This window comes from Pseudopodoces humilis, chromosome 1, assembly GCF_049639895.1.
Source record: "Pseudopodoces humilis isolate 2021_Gansu_Grassland_sample_001 chromosome 1, ASM4963989v1, whole genome shotgun sequence".
Taxonomy (NCBI): Eukaryota; Metazoa; Chordata; class Aves; order Passeriformes; family Paridae; genus Pseudopodoces; species Pseudopodoces humilis.
The window spans coordinates 111589838-111615288 of NC_142200.1; the positions used below are offsets into that span (position 1 = coordinate 111589838).

Genomic DNA, 25451 nt, shown 5'->3' on the forward strand with positions numbered 1-25451 from the left:
ACTATAAAAAGACAGGCCCAAATCCCGCTGTTGCCTGTGAGATGGGTGGTTGGTAAATATTCCAAAGGCAACTTCATGAGGGCTTCACAGGAAGGAGTCTCATCTTTCCTACATAGGTCACACCCCGGATGACCCCTGCCTACCATTTCCCTGGGGTGTAACTCGTACTTAGAGTTAATTCATTACCATGAGACAAGAAACAATGGGCTGTGAAGCAGAAAAGCTCGAGCTTTCAAACAAGGCTTTTAAAATATTTCCGAGGTCTGGACAGCAAAATAATTTGTTAATGTGTTACACAGAGCTTTTCAACTGCCATTTACCACCAGGCAGACCGTGACCTGTGCGGAAGGATTTGGCAGTGTCAAAACACTGTCCAGTTAACAGCTGTCATCACTGCCACCATTAGCAGACATGTCCACAGGTACCACAGAAAACGCAGGGAGGGAGCAGGGCTGCAGACAGAATTAAACACTCCACCCTATGCTCCAAGACAGCAGTCAGGGTCATGAAGGAAAGATCTTTTTTTTTCCCCCCAGCATTTACTTAAAGACATGGAACTGACAATCTCTCCTCCCACATGCTGCATTTGCTTTGACTTTTTGCCTTCCTTATCGATTTTCATCCCTCCCTTTGTGAAATGTTTTCCAATGTAAGACTACCAAGAGATGGGAAGAAGCTGTCCTTTGTGCAGGGTAAGAAGCAAAGGGTAAAGAAGCTGTATTGCTCAAGGTGCTGCTGTCCCTGTGGGAGCAGCTGGAAAAACACCATGGCACCATCCCACCCCAAGGCACTGTATTCCTCTTCATTTTTCATACATATTCTGTGCTTGTTGTCTGAGACAGGCAGCATTTTCTTCAAGGACAGATGCTTTACCAACCACGTGGCATGGTCTGTGCTCCTGCTGGGAGCTTTTCGTGCTCCTAAAGCCATCTACCAAAGTACTTTTGAATAATGGCATCTGCCCCCTTCCAGATGGCTGCGCAGACAGGTCAGGAGAGTGTTTGGGCTTGGCTGGTGCCCAGGCAGGCAGGTGAGCAGCCGGGGTAAACGCACTGGTGATGAGCACGCAGAAGGGAGTGGGCAGCACTCCTGGAAGAGCTGGGTTAGCCCGGCAGCTGCAAACTGGGGTAAGAGGAGGTGGTCCAAATTTCCAGAGGCCAAAAATAATTTCTGATGTGAAAGTCCAGGTTTCCTTATGCAGCCAAAAGAAAAGGTTCGTGTCCTTATTAAATTTGTATATTTCTCTCATTATTCTTTTAAGCAGATGCTAGGGCAAATGTTTTGCTTTATCAAAATGCCGCTGTTTTAATAAAATATGTAGTCTCTCCCAAGCAAAGGATAATTCAGGGGACTGAGTCCAAGTACATGTGAATATTTTTGAAAGTATTGACTTCATACAAAGAAAATAAAATGGCTATTTCTGCAAGTTTAAAATGTCAGAGAACTCAGTTTAGGGAGACCCAAACCTCTACTAATTTTGATGTAAAAAAATAAATTCACTTCGAAAATCATAATCCCTTACTTAACTTGGTTTTATATCCTCATGCCTTACGCATGCTCAGCATGTTATATTGTTTAATAAGGTTGCATTAATTACTAAAGGAAATGTGTAAATTTCCAAACAAAAGAGAAAAGAAAACTTTTTGGCTGCAATACATCTTTGAGGAAACATTCTGTCTTGTTTTCCTTTCTCTTTTCAACATGTATAAAATTTGTTATTGCTCCCTTTTTCTATTCCTGCACTGGTGAAGACAACTTACATATTATGTAGAAGTCCTAGAGGGATGAAAAAATTAATTTATGATTTTTTTTTTAATATTCTTTAAAATAATATATTTCCTTTAAATTGAGGTGTTTACATTTTATCTCTCATCACAGTACTCAGACTAAGGGAAAAAAACCCATTACAATTTCTTGAGAAAGGACAGAACCAAGCTTTCTAAACTAAAGAGTATCTAGATCTAGTTGTCCTTAGAGTTGCTGGATCACGGTTCATTATATCCTGCAGCTTGCATTAGTGACTGGGGGATAAAATGGCAACAAGGTAGGTGGGTCTGGGTGGAAAAGTGAAAATAAACAACTGGTCTTGTATTAGTTTCTTTGACATAAAATAAGAAGGAAGGTGTAGGAATGAAAACCTGCATCATCTCTTTCACTTGCTGTCCACGTGAGACCTGCAAACACGTTTGTGCTGCTTTCATTTACTTTTCTCATGGATATTTGACCCTCAGCTTGCCCTCCAGCCCCATCACACCCAGACCTGTGTGTGGGTCCATGCAGACAACAGCACAAACTCAGTTCTCTGTATCGGTATTAAGAATAGGGGACACAACTGTGATCCTGAAGAGTACAAAATATGAAAGGCTAAACACTCATCTCCTCCTTATCCACATCCCATATCCATACTGCATGGAGACTGATTACCAAAATCTGTTCAAGTACTGTAGCAGTGACCACTATAATTATCCCCATCGCATTTACCAGTGGATGAAAAGTTTCACATTAGACAAATAGGACACAGCGTGTGGCAATATGTGCATATGGTAACCACCTACGGTTGGTGCAGTAATGTTGCTAATAACCCCCGTTGCTGCATAGCCTTAAACAGCTGCTATTTCAAATAGCTGCTAACACAGGACTATTTACTTCTTTCTCATCAAGTTGTATAATTTCTCCCTACAAAATTATGCTGGCTGGAAGCCCAGGAGTGGCAACACTTAGCCTGGACCAGTCAAAGATTTATGGTATGAAGCATCCTCGCTCATCAGGAATAAAAATTGATGAGCAATAATAACTTACTGGAAAATTGTCTGACCTTTCCCCCATAGCAGACAAACAGGAATTCCAAAAATACCAAATGCAGAATATTAGGGTTGGCCTCAGACTTCCATGTGAGAGAGGTCTAGCTCATTCTGTTAAAATCAGAATTGAGTATAACACAGGCTGAACTATACCAAGCACTGGCTGATGCCTCCATGGCAGCCCTCTGCTGTGCTGAGAGACTTTCTTTTGCACCTTTTCACCCACTGTTTTGCTCGTGTCTCAGTAGGAGAGGATCTTGTTCTTTCTTCTCATTGCGACACTTCCTGATAAAATGGCACCTGAAGGAGTGGCACTGATGATGGAACACTGATTTAGGAAAGTATTTGTCAGATAAATCTTCTATTGACGAACAACTGAACCACATAATTTTCATGCCACTCAGCCAGATAATGGCTGTAGACTCAGCTGTTGAATGAAAACATAGTAATAGAAAAAAAGGTCATTCTTAATGACTACTGGTCTGTTCAGAGAGTCAGGTAACACAGAAATTAACCTAGCTTGTTAAAAAAAAAAAAAAAAAAGAGATTTTTCAAAAGATTACTTAAACCATATGAGTTTACTTATCTACTTTTACCAAAGTGTCTGAACTTAAAGGACATGAGGAAAGAATGAAAGTTTTTGTCATTTTTTGCTGCAGTTTTATAACTACTGACATCAGTAAAAGAGATTCAAGAGATGCACCTGTCTTTAAGTTTAAGCTCTTTCATTCAATAAAGAGCAGAAAATATAAAAAAGCCTCTGGAAAACAAGGGTTTCCCTACGAAGTTTGAAGGCCTTTTGCTCAACTCTTTACTGTCAAAATTTTCCACAGGCAAAGACAAGATGTTCTGTTTCTGGTTAGATTTTTTCCTTTGTTATGATTTGAACCTAAATGATCAGATCTTCAATATCATGTGAAATAAAGTGGGTTTATTATTTCTCTACCCCTGTGATGTCTCACAAGAAAAAACTTATCAGTGCAGTATCTGTCTTCCAGCAAACATAAATACCAATAAATGACAAATTTCTTCTGTGCATCACCTGTGAAGCCCTGTGCATCTTCTGTGTTTTTGGAAAGCTGCTTTCATGGACAACTTCACCATCGTATCACCATCTACTCTCAGTGTACGTCTTTCTGACATTGTGCAAAAATTCACTGCAATATTGACCTGCTACAAGATGTGCTATTCCTTCCTCTCAGAGGTGAGACTTCCCCACCATCTCCTCACAGCTGCCCTGGCCAGCCTCTGCCTAGTGCTGGAGCACCTCTGCAAGGGGAGGCTGCTGCCGCTGCAGGATTTCAGGCTGTGCAGGAGGCCACAATCCACTGGAAAAAAATGGAGAGGCCTGAAAATTAAAAAGGTGTGAAATCCATGGATGTGGTGGGTTTTCTAGGCAGAAGGCCCCCTGGATTTCCCCTCCTTAAGAGGAGATTTAGAAAGGTAAGGTTGTGCACTTGCACTTAAGGGATTTCTGTGGTGAACTGATGTGGGAGTTGACTAAAAGACAAGTCTCTCCTCCTAATCTCCACTGACTCATACCTTCACCCTTTCACACTGGAGGACTGCCATCCCAGGGTGTGCTCTTGGCTACTACAGCAGAATCAATTGAAATTTCAACACTCAGATTCCTGTACTTGTTTTGTTTCCATCACTAATATCTGCCAGGCATCACAACACAAGCATCTCTTGTGCCCTGACAGAAGATACCCTTATTGATATGCTTTGAAGAAAGAAGAGAGAGTAGGGAAAAGATATCAACCCAGATGAGATTAATGCAAAATATTGATTTAATAAAATAAGCTCAGTCACCAGTAAAGTTAATTTGGCAGAATTCCTTCCTTTGATTATTTAAACAGTTCTGACGGAAATATTCAACATTATTAGAAAGACTTCTGAATTTAATGGTGAATACCCCCCCTTTCCTTTTTAAAGGAGAAATCTAGAATATGAATGTGACATCTCTTAGATATCTAGATGCATATGAAAGGAATGGAGCATTTCCCAGTGATGTGTGCTCCTTAAGCAGCTGCTGATTCTGAGGGGAAAAGTGGTTGTGGAGAGAAAAGTATACACACTATTGATGTCAAAATTGGGAAGTGATTCATGAACCTCAGAACATCAGAGACTGCACTGATAAACACAATAGCAAGTTCAGATACCCAGATGAATGACAAGAAACCCTTTTGTCCTACAGAACTGGAATGGAAGTCTGACAGCTTCTATTCTACAGATTGAGTCACTTTCTTCCCACTTCAACTAATCTTATTAGTTAAAATACAAGTGCCAAAGTCTACAAAAATTGAAAAGAAAAAAAAAAACAAACCAAAAAAAGCCCTGAAAGAGAACATATATAATACAACATAATTATTCTGTTTCCACAGCCAGTCTATACCTTTAACCATGTCATCTTCAGGCCTATGAACCATCTGCTTTTGGGGATCTGGAGCACCCATTTTGCCATCAGTGTGATCCAGCGTAATATCAGATGTGTATTACACCCACATCTGCACACTAGATGTGTGTGCTGCAGTGAGTCAGGAAAACTTCTGGGGATGGCTGGCAGCACTCCTGATATCTGCTGGGGATACAGCAGAAAATGGTATGTCCTTTCCCTGTCTCCAACATTTGTTTATTCTGCCTAAGAAAACACTGTTGTAGCAGCAGAATTTGGAGGAAAACCCAACTGCAGGAAAATCTCCAGGGCAAATGGCATGACATTTTTCACTAGAGAAGGAAATTCAAAGCTAAAATGAAAACAAAGAAAACTAATCTCTAAGAACAGGTACACTGCTGATTCTATTTTAACCAAACAAAGGGCCCTTTTAAAATCCTGACTGCAGTGACAGTGATTTCACATAGGCTATTGGTTTAAAATATTTCTATGTACTTTATAAGCTCAAAATCCCAACTGGTCTTTGGTATTTGTGCCACTGAGGCATCTTTTTATAATGTTGCCCACAGCAACATCACCTTGTGTCATTATTCTAGATCTTTTTACCTACTGGTCAGTTATCTTTTGCCCTTCACTTTCTCCCTCTGGAGAGAGGACTTCTTTTCAGGTTCAATGCCTCTCTTTGTTTAACCAAGCTTTTGTTGAAAATAAGTATGCAAAGTGCCAAGGTTTAACTTGCAGGCATGCTAAATATATATTTAGTAAATGCCTTTGTGGGTGGTTTACATATGAGGGTACTAGTGCTTATGTCAACAGAACTGGGAATTGCCTCTCACAGCAAGGAAAAGTTCCTTGTCTAGGTGCAAAATACATCTGACCAAGACAATCAGGATTATGGAACACAACAGAGTAGTACCTATCTCCTTGGAAGCATAAAGACAATCCATGCCTGAGTTATAAACAGGCCTGGGACAGAACTGCTAATAATTTCTAAATACATCTGCTGGTAAAGAAGGCACCATTGGCACCAGGGTCAACTGCTTCATCCCCTCACTGGAACTGACTTTACAAAATAATTTGGAAAGTGTCTCAAATTAACTACTGCATGTTTTTCTCTAAATTGCTGTTTGCATTAGGCAAAGTTGTAATGAATAGTGGATAAAAAGAGAAACTGTTACAAAAGCAATATTCCCAAACTACCAGGTTATTTTATATTTTTAAGAAAGAATTAAAAACATGCCTAATTCTTTGGATATTCCATGAACAGAGCTTGAAAGAAAACAAAGGAGAAAAGAGTAAGAAGGAAGAGAAGAAAGGGAAGGAAAGGAAGGTAAACCATTGGCTCTTTAGAAATAAAAAATGTAACTTAGATTATGGAAGCAAAAAAAAAGCAATCAATAAAAGAATTATTAGTGACAATTATTGAATATCGTTATAGACGTCAGACCAAATTCAATGACAAGGGGATTGCATTCAGTGGTGCATGTCACTGTTCTGATGCATGCAACATTACTGTAAGGGTGGTATTCTCTTACAAGGCAATGTAACTATTTAAATAGCCCAGATTTTACAGAAACTTGAAAATCAAATATCATAGAGTTCAAAATACTGTGACCATAAAAAAAGCCTTAATCACTTTTGGCAGACCAGATGTAGAAAAGCTACAATTTCTAGAAAAGAATAATAAATTTTAGGCATATTTCTCCCTGTCTACCAGGTAATTTTCAAATAAACCTGCTCTTAAATACATGTATCAAAAGACTTCATTTCTGAAAAACCAGAAGAAGGTTTCATTAAATCTGCAATAGAAGATTATGGTGCAAAATTTATGTTACAGTTTTTAATCCAATCTGATCTCATTTTGTGACTACACTTGATTCCCTGGGTGCATTTTTGGCTAAAACATTTTAGGGGATTTATGTCACCCACCTCTAAACTTGTCAATTGCAATTTAGAGGTAAATTGAATCAAATATTTTACAGACAGAATTTGAATATGATTATCCTCTATCACCATCTCAATACAAGCTTGTCAGGTTAAGTTTCAAAAGAGAGAGCTTAATTAAACCAGTGTGAGAAGGAACTAGCCCAAAAAAGAAATTACTGGACTTTGTGCAGAAATTATGTCAGTTGCTGGGTCAGAATTTCACTGTAAATATTTCCAACACTTGAAGGTTTCACTGTACATTTATTGCACCTGTCTGTTAGATATCAAATATGACAGCCTTATATAAAGCCATCACAAATATAAGCTCTCAGCTCTGTAGTCCAGAACTGGTCAACCATCACAAACGCTCAGTTAAATGTCTCAGTAAATCTGCTGAACATTTCCCGAGACTCCAAACAACAGCGGAAGGGTAAGGACTAGAAAGCACTGTTCAAGATCTGGCATTCTTCCCTGGTTACAACTGGCCAAGTAACCAAACCTACCCCCTAGACCTCCCAAAAAGCCCTAGAGAAATTCAGTGTATTTCTAATAATTTGACTTTAAAAGGGCAGGCAATTTAACAGCCAGTCAAAGTATTACTGTATTATTATGAAGCAGTGTACAAAGATGTAAGATAGGAATCAGATTTTCTATTGCATTCTGCAGGATGACCTGACAACTTTACAAAAAAAAAAAAAAAAGACAAAATCCTGTCATAAAATTCCATAGAAGCTCTTCATAAAAGAGAGCAAAACCTCTGAAAACAGCATGACCAGAGACATAACACTACAGCAAACCTGCTCCTCCCCACTAAATCTCCTGCCATTTGCCTCTTCCAGCAGAATGCTGTGCACATCTGTCTGCCTCTACATTGCATGCTCAAGTTTGAGGCCCGTGACAGAACTGTTGCCGTCATTTCTCTGGGATCTGTTCTTCCAAGAAATAATCCTTATGCACGCTCAGTGCTATCGCTGGGTAAACCACAGATGTCTTAGAAATGCCCTTCACTAAAGTATTCAAGAATGCAAAGGCTTATCTGAACAATAGCCAAAATACATCTTGGTCTAGATACCACAGGATTTTGCCAGGGTGGAAACACGATGGGAGTAATCTCTTAGATGCTGTTTCAATACTTTTCTTTGGGGAAGAAACCAAGAAAAAGCAGATGTGTAGGGAGTATTTCCAGATGCCATTTGTCATCAGAACTATGACACTTGTCATAGACCAGTTACTTTTCTCTACTCACTTTTTATTTCTTTTAAAAAGAAATGAAAACAAATTAAAATTTACAGAAAAAACTGTAGGAGGGTTACTCAAGTGCTGCTACCTCAAAAACAACTGAATGGTAGATTATTTTTACGATAAGATTGTTAAAGAACACAGAGTTAGAAAATCTTTATTACATGTGAAATATAAGAGTAATTATACAGAAAGATTTTCCATTGGAAGTAAGAAAGTTAACAGTGGGGAAGAAATTCAATAAATGAGGGACCCTAAAAGAGAACATGCATTCCTGTCTTTGATTTGGGTAGCAAATATCCAGTGTGCAGCAATCAGATGTTATCAAACAGAGAAAATCTGAGAAAATCTAGGCTGAAATATTTCTGATTTTGTGTCTTTACAATCTTTCCATGTTTGTACATTACCATGACAACAGCTCTGTAGTTGACCACGATCAGCAACAAGGAATGACATCTTCCAGCACCAAAAATCAGTTTTTAAGTGTCAATACTACAAACACACCAGCCACACCCTGCCTCTAGGTCGCCAGGATATCACTGGGCTTAACAGGCACCACTCCACTAGCAGCAAATGAACTACACAAAGTGCAATAAGCTGATGCCCTGAGGCGACAGGCATAATGGTGACTTGCTAGCTTTGACTTTATATTCTCTTTTATTACTGATTTCAACTGAAGGAAGTATAAAACAGCAGAGATAATAGCTATGATGATATTTACTTTTTAAAAAGGGATTTAGAGGTCTTTAAAATATGGATTGCTGACCTTATTGAGGGTTTATTGTTGTGTCCTATATATAGATCTTTGTTTTTCAAGGTCTTTATAGGCTGACCTGAGTCTACTGCTTGAAGTACTTCTTGGGGACTTGTTCCTAAGTAGATCCCTAATATGACAAATCATAATGGCTCCTGAGAAGATAACTCCATTTTTTGACCCTTTGGAGACTTCTGCAATGTCCTGTAGCACACATATCTGCCACACTGTGATTTTCTGCCCACAGAGCTAAAAATGGACCCTTTGCTGTTGGAACAGTGTCAAACAACCGTGGGATGGTGGGAGAAATTTCTACACTTTCAAAAGGCCTTTCTGTTTGTTTTAGGAGCGAGCTCACCAATGGTACCAGAGTATGAATGTCATAAACTAGAGGTCTGAAAGGTACCAGCTAGAAAAATCAAGTAGTTACAAAAATGCAGAAATACACCAGAAACACGTAACCCAGAAAGAACAAATAATTTTTTTTGTTTGCCTTGTAAAATTTAAGTAAACATAGCAACACTCAACCCCCTCCCCAAAAAGAGACATTTTCTCCCCCCCACCAAACTTGTATTCTAGAGGAGCACAATTGATACCAATACTTTTTTTCCTTGAAGGCTCAACCATTAACACAAAGTATAGTTGTTTAGGATAGAAATGTTTACAAGTCCTTCAGCCTAACTAACACAATGCACAAGAAGGCACTGTGATCAGATCTACCTTATTTATTCAAGTCTTTTTCCAATAATAAAACTCAAAAACAATAAACAAACTCTTGAAGAATCAAAAAAATGCCTTATTTCACCTTCAGTTGGGGTCACTTCATATAAAAGAACACAGAAAAGAAACTCCAGTAACAGACTACTTGCAGCAGTACAAGGAGCAACCATTAGATTACTTAATTTTAAAATGTTGTATACATGATGCAGCTGAGTTTTTGTTTCAAGACGAATTGTTTTGTCTTGAACAGAATGAAGAGTTCAGCTCAGAAAAGCTTTCAGAAAACTTTTACATGGACCCTACATCTGCATTTACACCTTTATCTTTTAGAACAGCTCTCATATTCCCTACGGATATTTTACCACCAGGAGCTAGATGGAGGAAGTAACACTGTTGAGTTGCTTCAGTGTAAATTGATTTAGTTTGTAAAAGGCACACCTTGGGTGCTGATGGCTCACCAGTAAGAGAAACCTCGGCTCAGGTCTGCCTGCAGTGCACTCACAGTGGGACCAGGCTGTGCACAGTTCCACACTAAGCTCGGAAATTCTCCTTTCCTGTAACTTTACACTCTGCACATTATCGTAAACCTCCATTTCCCCACTGCTTACATAGCTTTTTACTGTATGAAACTATTACATTTTGTGTGCAATCTGATTTCTTCACAGCCTGAAAGGTAGACCTCCAGGTCTGTTGCTGACTTCTGCCAAACCCCAGGAAAATAATTGCTACGTGGCACTTACCTCTCCTTCTCTGGGCCACGGCCTTCCATTCTGTGTGTATTTGCTTTGATTCTGGCGCTTCTTTTGCCCTCCATCAGCAAATTTGCACAGCAAAGGCTCAGTGGGGGCTGTGAAGACAAGAAACCCAGTCTATATTAGCATCCCCCCCAAAGAAAGTGATTATACCAGCAACAGTAGTGCTTTGTAATACTGATCTTTTGAAGTAAAATCTTGCCTTCTGCAGATATTTTTTGCCTCTTTTAGCCTTGACTCCACTGGCAGCTGTTCTTATTAACTAAGCTTCAAAAAATATATACTGGCAGCCCTTAAAAGAATTTAGCAAATATTGTTGAAAAAATAATCAGCCTACGCAGAATGTTAAGTTGCTGTAGTGGAACAGTATAGTCAGGCATTAGTTCCAGCTAAGTTAGACACGTATTCATGACCAGCATTAGTGCAAGGATAAACACTGCTTTACTAAAGCAGCTTTCTGTTTTTAGTTGTAAAAACTCTGCAAGAACCTGTTTAAGGAATAAGTGTTCTCACTATTTTGGTGTTCCTCAACATCCAGTCCTTTAAAAATCTGACAAAACAGAATAAAATGGAGACTTTTGCCAAGCCCAGTCCAATCAGCTTTCTTTTCCTCTTAACTCCTCTTTTAAGCAAGTTGGCAGCTGAGAAAACCCTTTTCCTCTCCGAATGAGATCTGGAGTGTGTGAATACAATGATGGGGGGGGAGGGCAGAGTCCCAGGAAGAAAGGATTATCACACCCCAAAAGGCAGCCAACAATAGGGTCCTCTAGAGAAGAAATTAGCACACATCAAACAGGCACAACAGGAAGGGAACTTGGTGTCTTGGGATCTCTTTCCCATCTACCCAGCTTTTGACAGCCTCCTAAAATATTTTTTTAAGCATAATTTTAATTACTCTGCTGGTGGGAGCTTGTCTCTCCTGCTTCATCCTTAAAAGGGGGGGGCAAATTCTACCCACTTAGGTGTATGCTAGAGTTGTGCTTTACTGCCTACATCAGCAGAGAAGTTTTTTTTGAATATTTGCCTGTTTGAATGAAATCTAAAAATCATGTGTCACATCTGAGACTTTTCAGGAATCGTTGCATTCCCAGGCATAATAAGTCTGTAATTAATTAACCAAGAGTTTTGATGGAAAAACTAAGAAATCTGTGTTTTTTTCATTCCCATTTCTTGTTTCTGGGGGCTAGAAATATTGAAAGAATACAACTGCAGAGACATGAAGAAAAATTTTTGGGTAGAGGGGCTAATCAAGTTTTTGACTTATTTATTTGTTATAAAAATTATGATTTGGTTAAGGGACAAGTTCATATGGTATTAAAACAAGCTAGTCTCCAACAACCTCCTGACTATAGCCAATTCAAAATGGGTCAGAAAGTGTAGATTAAAACCATGATCACTTAAACACTGCAACCAAGAAACAATACATGGAGAGAATCTAACATCAAAACCACAATTTCACACTGGGACAGCATCACTTTGGCTACTTTTGAAGCTATAGCAGCTTTGTTTTTTCATTACCATTTTACCAGGCTAGTAATTTCCAAGGTCACTAGGAACTGAACTGCAAGAAACAATCCATTATTGGCAGAAACCTTGACTGTGTGACCCCAGAGGTCCTTCCCCACCTCCAACTTTGATTATTGTATCAGATTTTTGTAGAAGCAATGCTCAGCCAACCATATTAAATTTAAAATAATGAAGGTTTAAAAGCATCCAGGTGGATATGGAGATTCTTTCTACAGATGGAGAGACTTTACAGGGCTGATTTCCCTGTGCTTTCACTGGTTTTACTCTATGGCCTGATGCTGCATGATTTCAGAATGGTTACTTAGAGTTCACTTTGATGTGATTGTGAGGGAGGAGCGGGTGCTAAGCCAGCATTAGAGAAAGACCTATTAAATATCACATCTGAAGCTTCAAAAGTTCAACTACCAAGCAACATATGATACCATCAGGAGGACCATGCAAAAACCATCTGCACAGTGGATCTTTAGACGTGCCCTGATAATCTGCTAATGAACACATGTGGTATTATCCCATGTACTGTGATGTGGTTTAACAAGGTAGGAAATCTACACATCCTCTCTCTATATATTAGCCAACCACAAATAGGAAGCTGTTACCATTTCTGGAATTCCCCTCTCTAGCATTACCATCTGACAACCTCATATTTGTTAATTAGTGACTTCCTAAAGTTGATTGTGATCTAACAGAGCTAGCAAACAACTTTACTAACCCCATCTAGAAAAAATGTGAAAAAAATATTGTATAGACTTTTCAGGAGGTTGGAAAGAAGGTGGAAAAGGACAATGCTCTATACAGGCAAGTTTCTGCATGGGAGATTATATTCCTCTATGATAAACTGGGGTAATTCTGTGGATAAAAGCAGTCTGTATTGACCAACATTAAAATAAGTAGAAATTTCAAAACAAAATGTTCTGACAGGAAGACAGAGCCCATATAGGATGGTTCTGGGTTGAGGATTTTCAGGGATTTGTTGGTTTTGGTTTTTTCCCCTAAACACATGCATGTAGCATCAAACAAGACAGAAAATTATCTTAATAACTCTGAAGTGCTGTAGGTCCTAATGGTTTACACCTGGAAACAATTATGGTAACCAACCTCTATACAGACATATATATAAAACCAAATTAATAATCTCTCTTCTTTCAGGTCATAAAGTAGAATGCAACCGTCTTGGGAGTTCAAAGACGTTGCTCTAAGTACACAGAAGAACTCAAATCTTGTTTTAATTTAGCCCTCTAGAAATGCTTTGTAAGAAAGGTCCTCCAGTCTTTCCAAGATCAGATGCACCCAAATAGTAGTACCATCATTCTTACTGTATGCAGTAATGCAGTAGCAACAAAAGATACTAGAAAGACCCCATCCCATTCCACCATGAGAACATAATTATTTCTAAGTAGAATTATTTTTTAATGGTTTCATTAAATTTCCAGCATGCTTTAAAAAGAATAAATTTACTTCAGCCAAGAAAAGAATCACAATTAGGTACCATGGTTATCAATTCAAAAAAGAAAGTATTTAGGTACTAGTCAAACAATATCAACATCAGATGAATAATATTCAGCAGTAGAAGTGGTATATTTCACCCCAAATACTTCAGAAGAAGAGGAAAGAAAAAAGGGAATATTTTAAACTTTTCTGTTTCTTTTCTTTTCCATTCCATGCAGACAGTCTTCAATTTATGGACTGCATTTTTACTTTTCTCTTTTTCCTCTGTGTGAACACATGGACTGAAAATAAATGCCTGAGTCTCTGCCTCTTCTCTCACCTTTTGTACTGCTGACTTAATAGAAAATGTAATTTGGATATCTGTAGATGTTCACATTTTGAAGTGATAAGCAGATCTTTTTGTATGGTTCTTGACATCCACTAAGTTTTAAGCATATGTGGTATTTTGAAGCATATCTGGAAAATCTACTGTTGCTATTTTCCTGAAAAAAAAGTGAGAATTGATTCACTTGAAACAAGTTTCAGGCTATTCCATCCTGATAAACTCTTCAAGATAGAAGGCACTGCTCTTTCATTGACCTCTACCTGATTGATAGCAAACAAACACAAATATCAAGAATAAATAACTGCTTTAACCTGAACAAGGTTCATTAAGCCATAACCTATTTTTTCAAGGAAAATATTTAAATGCTTGCTGCAGTTCCCATCCAAAGCCCTCTCTAGTTAATAGGATATAAATAGCCCTGAACTTGGCTTTGAGTCTTGAGAAGGAAGTGGGATCAAATTGATAATGCTTCTAAACAGCATTTGCCAAGACATTCAGGGCTGCCTTAGGAGAGGGCAGTAGCTGCTAGTGCTCAGATTCTGTTCCCATGGAAGTCAATGGCTAAAACCCTATCTCACTTCAGTCAGGCCCTGAATTTACTCTGAGAGTTCAGTGGAGGTGAAAGAGAGAGACTGGTTTTATGTCAATCAAGCCTGTCGATATTGTTGGAGTTCCCTCAGGAGATCAGCTTCTCATGCTCTGCTACTTTAGATGGACAGATTGTGCAGACAAACAGCACAGAACTGCCAAAAGGCTGTTAGTATCACCAAAAGCAACACTGCTACTTAAATAGCACAAAAACTTCTGAAGGAAGGAGAAGGGGTAACAGTGCCCCCTTCTCGAATCTGGCAGTCTCTAAGAAATGTTCCAGCTCAGGAAGGGAATTTCAATTAAATCGGAGAATTCAACAAAATAAAGCAAACTTCTAACTAATTCTGAATACATAATTTCCGTATTCTTTCATTCATCGGAAGGCAGATACACTTGAGCTCCTACATGTGCAAAAATGTATATATTCATGAGCATGTGCTTCATAAAGGAAGATGAAAGCTGTCATTTGCATTTGTGAGTCTTCTTCATTATTTCAGGTGCTCTGAAACTTTTACTGTCGTAGGAGTTACTGAGAAAAGCTTGCTCCCCACTGTCATATAACATCATCTGTCCAGCAATGGCAAGAATTACATATACAAAAAGCAGTAACAGGACATTTTTTATGCATTTTAGCTGATTTTACTATGAATATTTTTGAAGACAGAGTATTTTTCAGCGTGTGAGGAAGAGTTTAATCTCTTCTCATTTTTTGCAACAATGAAAGTAACATTTTCAGTAAAAACAGCCATGTGCATCGTGAACATTCATGTGGGTCTTAAGCCACCTCTATTTTGTTAATGTGAAGAAAAAGAATTAGAAAGTCATTGGTATGACAATGAATGGTCAGTGCACAATTAATGATCTTTTTCAAAGTATGTTTTAATGAGAAAGTTGGATTAATTTCTTTTTCAGCCTTAGCAAATCCTTCTCCTCCACAATAAAAAACTGTGCACAGTAATAACTGGCTTCACAATTAGACCAAGCATTCATACTGACCAAGATCTGATAACTATTTTAATTCCTAACTGCCTTCCAAATTATAAGTATTTTGGTAACATTTCATGTGCAAATCACACAGAACATCTGATTGAAACACCCATGTAAGAACCAACCTCTACAGATCAAACATTTGTAGTCTTTAAGAAAAAACTTCACCTTCTGGTAACATCAAAGACATTTTGTAAGGAGGCAGTATTTCACAGGGAGACGTGAGAGACACAAAAGCTGTAGAACAAGGCAGGACAGAGCAATTTAAGTTTTGATTTAATATCTGGGCTCACATGGCTGTACCCAGCAGGACTATGGTATTTACAGAGCCTGCAGAGTTTATTTATAAAATTAATTTTGCTGTTGTGAGCTTTGAAAATGTAGAAGTTCCAGGACCCCATCAATAGAGCCACTCTCTGCTCTAGTGGGTCCGCTGGCTTCTAGGAAAGTCCTGCCACACCATACTTTTTCATCCCCAAGACATAAATAAACAAAACTCGAACTCCAAGGAAGATTATAAAACAAAACCATAGCTATTCTGCTCTTGGGAAAGGAAGATGAAGAATTATAAAAGATGGTACGTGACAGAAAAGGACTTGTAAGGACAAAGTGTTAGCTGAGTAAGGAAACCATAAATTATATGACAAATAACCACTTCATCCTATCCTGCATGGAGTTGTTAGAGGACAGAGTAATAGATTTTGTCCCCGAAGCCCGTGATACAGGATGTGATGTCAGAGGAGAGACTCTAATGTTTACAAGAGTTAGTTTTTAACAGAGGTGAAGCCTTATACAGCAAATTTCATAGAATCATAGAATATCCTGATTTGGAAGGGACACACTTGGATCATCAAAGTCCAACTCCATGTCCTGCACAGGAGAGCCTCAATGATCCCATCATAAACTTGCGAGTGTTGCTTAAATGCTTCTTGAGCTCTGTCAGGCTTGGTGATGTGATCACTTCCCTGGGGAGCCTGTTACAGTGCCCAACCACTTTGGTGGTTTTTCACCTTGAGGTGAAAAATCTTTTCCTAACACCCAGCCTTAGACCTCCTCTGACTGAGTTTCAGGCCATCCCCTTGGGTCCTGTCACTGGTCACCACAGAGGAGAGCTCAGTGTCTGCCCCTCCACGTTCCTTCACAGGGAAGTTGTGGACTGTGATGAGGTCTCCCCTCAATCTTGTTTTCTCCAGGCTGAACAGACCAAGTGACCTCAGGCACCCCTCACTTGGCTTTCCCTCAAGGCCCTTCACCATCTTGGTAGATTTATCCAGTATTTTAGTTAAACTTAGCTACATGATATTAATTGGATTTGTACAGATGATTATGAAAGCAAAACAATGAGTTACCATTGCATTTTAGTTTCTATAACACACCACTTTAACAACATAATTATAGAAATTGGGGAACAGCTAATAGAGACAGACACCAAAGTGAAAAAATATAGAGCAAGCATCTGTTTGGGTAAACAAGAAAAAGAAAGTGATTTACTTTAGATACTAAATTGTATCACAGCTTAGGTATTTATCTGTTGTTCACCTCTTTGTCTTAAGAAATTGGAAGCAATCCTTTCAATTTTTTTTTGTATAATAATTATTTCTAAAGAGAAAGAACATGTTAGAAAAGAAAAATAAATCTCAGAGAGAAATAATGTGTCAAGCACAAAGTTAGGACTTCTATCCTGTGAAACAGAAATTACTTAGAGCAGGTGGAACAGGTAACCATGTGTGTGTATGTTGGAGAAACAGCATGGCAACTTGGAAGGGTAGATTTTGTTGCAGTCAATCTAAACACTCAAGCTACTACATGGAAAACTTCTGTTTAATCATATTGTTGTGGGAATGTCCATATATATTTGTTAGAGCAGACCAGAAACTGGAGTCACCTTCCTATAAGAAACTGCAACATTAATTTTACAGTCTGGCTTTTTGTTTTGTTTTGGTTTTTGTTTTGTTTTTTTTTAAACTATTTTCCTTTATATATTTTCAGTAGGATGGTGGCCTGGGAGTGCCTGATTCAGGCCTATTGAAGTGCTCCATTCCAATCTGCTGATAAAGAGGAACTGTTGTAAAGGTTATAGAAACAGATGCTTCAATATGTTATGGAAAGTTAAATGAATCAAAATAGCAAAACAGATACAGTATTAAAATCATGCTGAAATGTTTTAATATGATGATCTATTTTTATTTTACCAAACTCTATTTTTCAAACAACTCTAGTGCTGGTCTCTTTTGGAGAGAATGAATGCATGGTGATCAAATACAGAATAGAATTTGGAATTTTATTACTTAGTTTTATTAACTATTAAATAATTATAAAACATGCTGCACTTTAACATTGGATTGTGCCTTTATTTTAAACAAATGGCCTGAATCAGAGTTCACAGAAATTAGACATTCTCACTGAACCCAAAGCTTCTCTACTGAACCCAAATTTAAATTTAAGTAAACGTAAGCAAGAGCAGACTCAGGCCCAAGAGTTCTGCCAGATAAAGTGGCTCCCTCAAACTTGATGATACAGCAAAGTTCTGCGCTATTGGAGGTCCCCAGCATGATGCTGAAAAATTCCAGCTGTAGTTCATCCTTTGTACCCAGTGCTGTGACAGCTCTTCACAACCTTTAACCACTGGATGAAAAGGAAGTGGAAGGAGCAATTTATTTTGCAGTTTTAAAATGTCTCCAAGAGCCTTTCCAGCAAAATAATAGATCCTCTTACTGAATGACTGTGCAACCAAACCAGCTAAACATGTGCATCAGTTTGCAGAAACCATCTCACACACACCTATGCTTAAATCCAGTGGGTCTTTTTCTATGACTTTCAAATAGATTCTGTTACAAACTGAAATTTAGGGCACATTCTTTTAATGTGCCAGTTCGAATTGCAAAACATGGAATTCAGCTGGGTTAATACCTCCTCCAAAAAACGCTTTGATAGACTCCTTTGGATTTGTGCCTCATTGGAAAAGCCATGTACAAAAGAAGTGAGATGGTATCATGTTTTGAACAGAAGCATTTGTTACAAGTAATTTATTATCTGTAAGATAGATAATAAATAAGTATTGAGCTGTTAATTTATGTTAAATAAGGAAAGCCGCTGACTTGCTCAGTCCTCACTGTTAAAAGTTAAATGCTTAAAAAACCGAGTAACCTTCCTCTGTCTGAAGAATTTTTGTATGGAACTTATGTTCCCTAACTTGCCTGTTTTTCTGTCTTGCCAGAGTAACTAAGCAAGACACTGAAGAAAAAAGAGTTTATGTAGCTCTTCTGGAAACTATGCAAATAAACAGTAGAATAAAGATTTATGATAATACAGTGGTCTCCTATCAAGAGTTTCTTCCCATTGGCAAGAGCTGACAACTGTGAATATTTTCAAAACAAACCAAACAAAACAACAAAAATTATGTTTTTTCTGGTTTTGTATAGATTTTTTTAAATACTAATTATTGTCTGGCATTCTGAGTTACATAGTTAAAAGGAAAAAAAACCCCAAACACCAGAAGGGTTGCTTGTACCACTTTTATGCTATTGACTTACTGCATCAGATGCTCATTGGAATACATGATGGGCAGGAGCTGATTCCTCCAAATAAAATGAAAAAAAACCCCTAACCGAAAATATATTCTCATATTAAAAAATAATTTTAAAACCTTTTTGTATCTTTCATTGTAAATTTCTATACCATGCACGATTTGCCACACAGACACACACTTTTGCTGAGTGTGACAAGGAACTAATAGAGATCTGGCAAATAATGTCCAACCCAAGATCCCAAGATCCAGTGAAGTTGATGAGAACACTTTCAATACCTTCAAGAGGCTGGCTCCTAGCCTATGACTTGAACTGGAAGTAAATACGACAGTAGTTATGCTGGAATATATCTTACAAATTTTCTTTTTGTGTTTTATTTGGTCTTTAAACTTAAAGCTGCAATCCCTACACATCGGCAACATGCAAAGAGAGTGAAGACAATGGCTACCCTGTCATCAGAACCAGTTTTCAGGGGAAAAAAAAGTTACACAGTGAGGTTCTGCTGTCTCACTGTGTTGCTCATTATTCCAGAGAAGCATTAAAGCTGAAGATTCATACACTGAGGCAGTGAACTAGAGGAGAGTTGTATCACATTTTTAAAGCAGTAGCACTCTGAATTTCATGCCTGTACTCCATACTGGTGCTCCTGAACTGGCTGTGGTTGATACACCAGCCGTGTGGGGTCCCAGGGCTCCAATCTGCAGGTAGAAGCTCACTGAGGAAACCTGAGTCTGTAAATGTGAATCCAAACCCACTCCTTAAATCCCCCTCTGAGACTGCCCTGTGAGCTTTTAAGAAGATTGTACTTCATATACCTTTTTCTCCTCTCCCATCTCATAAGTTACTTTAGTTGAAAATGGAGATCTTGTATTTCTTACTGTTCAATTATTAAGGAACAGCAACAGAGTTGGCTTCATCTGAAAGGCTGAGCGATTTTTAAATGATCTCATGTACCGTAATTTATAATGGAAAATCAGGTACAAATAGTGTGAGATGCTTTCTAGTTCCTCTCTAATGGAAATAAAATGAATCCCTGGTAATGGGTGACCCTACTGCTTCTGTGGTCACCCCTTTTACTTTTTCAGTGTTCTCTTTAGTAGTCTCAGGAGAAAAGAACAAATGCAAAGCTTTTATCCAAAGCTGCTTCACAAAACAATAGCTCTATACTTCTGCTATAAAATCTATTTTTACTGTTCTCAGAAACAAATATTATTGATCACATAGACTTTGCTATTCCCACTGAGAAAAACTTACTTGCACTGGCAGTCCAGAGATAAAATTTTTAGAATTTATGCTGTACAAATAATTAACTCTGGTTCTGTTCATAAAAGGTTATTTCATGAAGCTGTTTAAGCATTACTCTAATATCTAGTACAGAATCTATTTATTTTAAATTTACTTTTATTATGTTCTGTACGAGTTTTTACTTTGTATTTATTTAGATAAACCAGAACATTACCATCACATATTCCAGTATTACACTGCTTGAATTAAGACTAGAGAGACAAAAAAACCTCTCCAAATATGCTTTCAATATAAACAAGGAAACCAGGACAAATGTCTCATGTCAATGCAATGATTTCTTTCCACTAGCATAATGATAATTGCTGTACATACCCATTTATTTTTTCATAATTGAAATTGAATTTTGGGATTCCCTGCTTACACTCCAACACATGTATACTATTAATGTCCAGAAAGGCTTTTGCCACCCAGAGTTATACTGCATGAGGAAATAAAAGCTGCAGTTATGATCATTAGCTTATTTAATTCACATGTATATGTTCTAATAATACTTTTTTTCTTTTTCCCACTTAGGGAAAGACATTTTTTCTGTCTTTGTGAATGGCCACTGTAATAAAAAAAAAACCCCAGAAAAACAGGCTATATATATATATATATATATATATATATATAATGCTAACACTATTTGCAGCTCTACTTACAGCCTGTTAAAGAGTAGCAGTAGAACATATATACAATCAAAAAATATTTGGTTTGGGTAAAGATTCCCTGTGTGTTGTCAAAGTGACCTTCTTGATATCTGAGTTGAAACAATCTATTTCTAAAAGCACTGATTACTGTGGATGCATGAAATATTCCAGTGTAAATGTACAAATAAAGCTATTTTTTAACCAGCTATCACTCTGTTAAAAAGTTTTAAAATATTCAGAAATATTCAGACCTCTTTTTTCAGACTGCCTAGTGAAAATCCTTTGATTTAAATCAGCTCTGATTAATACACATTCTAATAACAACTGCTGGGTGCAGCAGCAAAAACTCCAACCACTGATAATCTAAAACATAGCTCAGCCATATCATTTTACCATTAGTCTGAGAAAGAAGGAAAATCTAAAGGGAATTTTTTTTTTAATTTACTGCCCTTCTTTCATTCTATTCTTCTGCATTCACTGAAAGTTATAAGAGCGAACAGACAGCATTACCAGCTTTCTCACTTCAGTGCAGGAATAACTTTAAAAAGTGGATTTGACCCTGACTGTGACAAAACCAGGGCTGGCTAGAGATTCCAAAGCAGAAAGCATTTAAAAAATAGTGACTGACTGATTCTTAAAGGCAGGAGTTCATTTTGCTGTGGTAGAAAATAACCAAGTCACGCTAAACATCTTGGACACAACAATTTGTGTACCATAAAACCTCACTCTGTGCCCTCACCATCTTCTTCAGTGAACGGGCCCAAACAGAGGAAGGGAATACTTTGGAAACAACACAAAAGTAAGGAGGCTGATACCCCTTACCTTTTTCTCCCCAGAAGGGGCAAGCAGCAGCTCAGAACAAGGACTGTGAACTATATAGCACCCATGGGACACATCAGCATGCCTTGCAGCTGCACTGATGCACTGGCTGCTCCTCTTCCGCGCCCTGAGCCTGAGAGCCAGACTTTTTTGGGTAGTAACTGTGCTGAATGGATACTGCCCTCCTCACCAAGTACCTGAAGGTAGGGAGCTGATGTGGCTCAGGCACTTATGTGCTAGAAAAGGAAGATAAGAGCTTGGAAAAAGAATGCTCAGTAAGTCCTGTTTCCTTGAAGGGCAAGAAGGCAGAAAGGCCCTGTAGCACATGGCCACCTGGAGCTCCTGTCAGAACACAGAGGCTTTGCACCAGCTTGAAGTAAGCCTCTGCCTTCAAGGCACAGCTATACCTGTGGTTTCCATGACAGAGAACTGCACAGTGCATTCACCGGGAATTTTCCACTAAGTCACCTATTTATGATGACACTTTATCCAAGGGAAAGACAAAAAAGTGGAATTATAATCTTTTCCCAAGACAATTGAAGATCTTACTCATACTTCTTAGGTCTTTTCAAAATGTGTTGATGATACCAACACTAAATCTAATGTGCTATGACATAAGGAAAATCCTATCCCTCGCAGCTTAAAAATCTTTTATTATCATCTGAGACAATATCCTAGAATATTAAACAGATAACACTAAACCCTTCTGAAATTTTCAATTGCAGAGCTCTCAGCTGAGGGTAGACAAGAAAGCAAGCTTACATATTAGAGACTGAGGGATAGACTAATCTTTAATGTTGTAATACATTGCTCAGAGATTTTATGAAAGGTCCTATTAGATCCTGCTTTGCCATGCATCCAAAAAATTGCAAAAAGAGTAGGATTTCAATGCTAAGATTGGCAAAGTAAAAAATCAGCCCTCTGCTCCTTCAGTTAAAAATGCTGGAACAATCAGAACATGAGAGAGACAAGCACAACCAAGAATACGTGAAAAGGAAAGAAAGGTATAGAAATATACAAAGAAAATCACTTTAACAGAATGAATGGGAAAATAGGAAAAGAAGGGAAAGCGAAGTTTCTGATTTGCCCTTGAAAATGTTCTAGCTTTACAAAAAAGCACATGCAACTCATATCCTGCATTTCTGGATGACAACAGGGGCCTTCACAAACACTTCACAGAGACTGCAGCAAAAAGAAAATTCTAGCAGAAATGGCTGCTTAAATGTCACTGCCTATAGTAAACAGAATGACAGAAGTTAAAAAATGTAGTTTTATCTGAAAACAGAAAAGGAAGACCTGTTCTTTTGCATTGTGAGGAGCCCACTAAGGCTGTGGATGGTCCCAGGGCAATTGTTTGGCATCAAATCACTTAAGAAACCGGGGGAGACTTTTGAGTCTCCTCTAAACAAAAATACCAAGGCTCTGTTATCAAAGTCAATTCAAAACTCTACAGATGAGCCAACGCTTACATGCCACAGAAGATAAAATTAGAGATGACTAAGTGAATGATAAAAAAGCAAGGACCTCTCTTCCAGATAAATTACATCATGAGAAATAATAACAGTTGTTTACAATATAAGACATAATTTTTTAATGTTTTGTCCCCATTTTAGTGGGATCATTCTTTGGTTTACAGGCACGTGGATGCAGCCATGCTGGCATGATGAGTCTGTGTACAACTCTATTCAAAGCATGATTGTAAATCAACAGCAGTATCAAAGTCTGGTCTGGCAAAAATCGTTTCCAGCTGATGTGAAGCAGCAATTTTCTTCACAGCAAATTATTTCATGAATCAGCCAGCAGGGAGTGACAACATTCTGCTGCCAGTGACTAAGTGTATGACCTCTGGGTTGTAATTTCCACCAGCTTAAGAAGAGTTCATTGCAAACATGAGCATATTTTTATACTCTACTGTTAAGAGAGATGCTAATCTGGCTCTCAGTTTCCTTTATTTTTTCTTTTTTTTTTGTTCTCTTTTTTCCTTTTTACCAGCTTTATTGCTCACAATGTAGTATTTCCCTAGAGACAGAAAACAAAGTCTAGAACAGGTTGCTAATAAAACTTGAAGACAACACGGTAGAGTAAAAATTAAAGGGCAACAACTTTTCTACTTCAAGGAATGTGGCAGGCCTAGCAGAGACCTCATGGCTTTCTCCTGTCATGAAAAGGCAGGTTAGTACTGAACCTTGCAACCTGGTGAGAGACAAGCAAGCTGAAGTGAGAGGGAAAAAACCTTTTAGAGAATGCTTTCTGATACAGAACCAGAAGAAAAATCCCAGTCCTGAGTATGGTGAGAAGAGGAACAAGGAGTTTTAAATGAAGGGTGAGGTAAAGACTGAGTAATGAAAATGTGACTATTACCCAAATAATTAAATGCTCTCCAAATACTTCAGCTAGGATCTGCACACAAATAAAATTTCCAGCTAATGAACCACAACAGACTGATGTCAGTATTAATGCTACTGAATTAACACAACAGTATAATAGTGTACTGCTTCATGTGATTCGGTTGTAACAATAAACCATGGTATAAAGTGCTTTTATACCCTTAAGTGTTGAGGAGAGATAAAATGGAACCCTAGATTTTATTCAGCGTTGGGATTCCATTTGATTGTTGATCCTAAAAGGAGTGATCCTAAAAGAGCTGACATTAAGCCACATTTGTTACTTCTGCGCAGTGCAGTGCTACTTCTTGGGTTGTTACTGGTGGGGAGAACAAAGTCTCAGGCTCTAAAGCTCAGCTCCAAATTGAGAAGAAGTTTCTCATACTGATAACCAGGGACTCTTAGACTCTTTGGCAAGGGTGGAGGAAGCTGTATTGAAAAGGCCAGCATGGACTTGCTGGTGGAGCAGATGAAAAATGTAAGATTTGTCTCCATCTTTGTGTGAGGTGCCCTAAGAACTGGACTACTGGGGCATGTGCCATATGATTAATGTGGATCTATCAAACTGTGCATTCAGAGGGACAGAGTCATATGAGATTTCCTGGAAACTTACTGGTTGGCCTCATGGTATGTGCATGGGGTTTTTAGCTAGCCTGAACTGAATATATTACTTGGATTGAAATACAAGCACACGTGACATGAGATGAAATCACGGTGACCCAGGCCTCAGCACAGCTTGTTTGCAAAAGACTGCTTTTGCTATTGGATAAGCAAAGATGAAAGCACATTTAGGCAAAAGCTTTTGCTTTTAGGGTGCCAAACCAGAATAACATTGAATGTTTGCTCCAGGAAGACTTGCTTTATAGTACCAGAAGAAAAATGTATTTATTTGAAATGGTCAACTTAGACCAAATGAGCTTACTTTTATTGTCAGTTTTTACTGTGTTTACATAGCATCTAAAATGAACACAGAATTATTCCAGATTTAGTCCTGTATCTCTTATTCCTGCTTTGTAATACCCTTGCAGAAAGCCTCCTCATACAAATGGAACTATTCATATTTATATTATGATCTAGTGCTGCAGGATTAGGGTACAAGCATGCCTACATAGTTCTCAAGCTGTGTCATACCATGCTCCTACAAGGTAACTTCTGCTGCCACTTTTTGCATACTAAATAAGGTGGGGGTTTTTACAGTGCTTATCACTGACTTTGTTTGCAAACACCTTACAAGCACTAATGATTTCATTCTCCCAGTAGGCAGTGAAGTATTTCCTTTGTTTCACAAAGGGATGAGATGCAGCATGGGGATAATGGAAGTCCT

At 38.2% G+C, this 25451-nt stretch overlaps 1 protein-coding gene across 6 annotated transcripts in view; it reads right to left on the minus strand.

Moving 5' to 3' along the window:
- RBMS3 (RNA binding motif single stranded interacting protein 3) overlaps window positions 1-25451 on the minus strand; it is a 708653-nt gene that overhangs the window by 80628 nt on the left and 602574 nt on the right. For all 6 annotated transcript variants that reach the window (XM_088051401.1, XM_088051399.1, XM_088051425.1 and 3 more), the window contains one exon: window positions 10576-10682. In XM_088051401.1, coding sequence (XP_087907527.1) covers window positions 10576-10682 — 107 coding nt within the window. The remainder of the gene's footprint in view (window positions 1-10575; window positions 10683-25451) is intronic.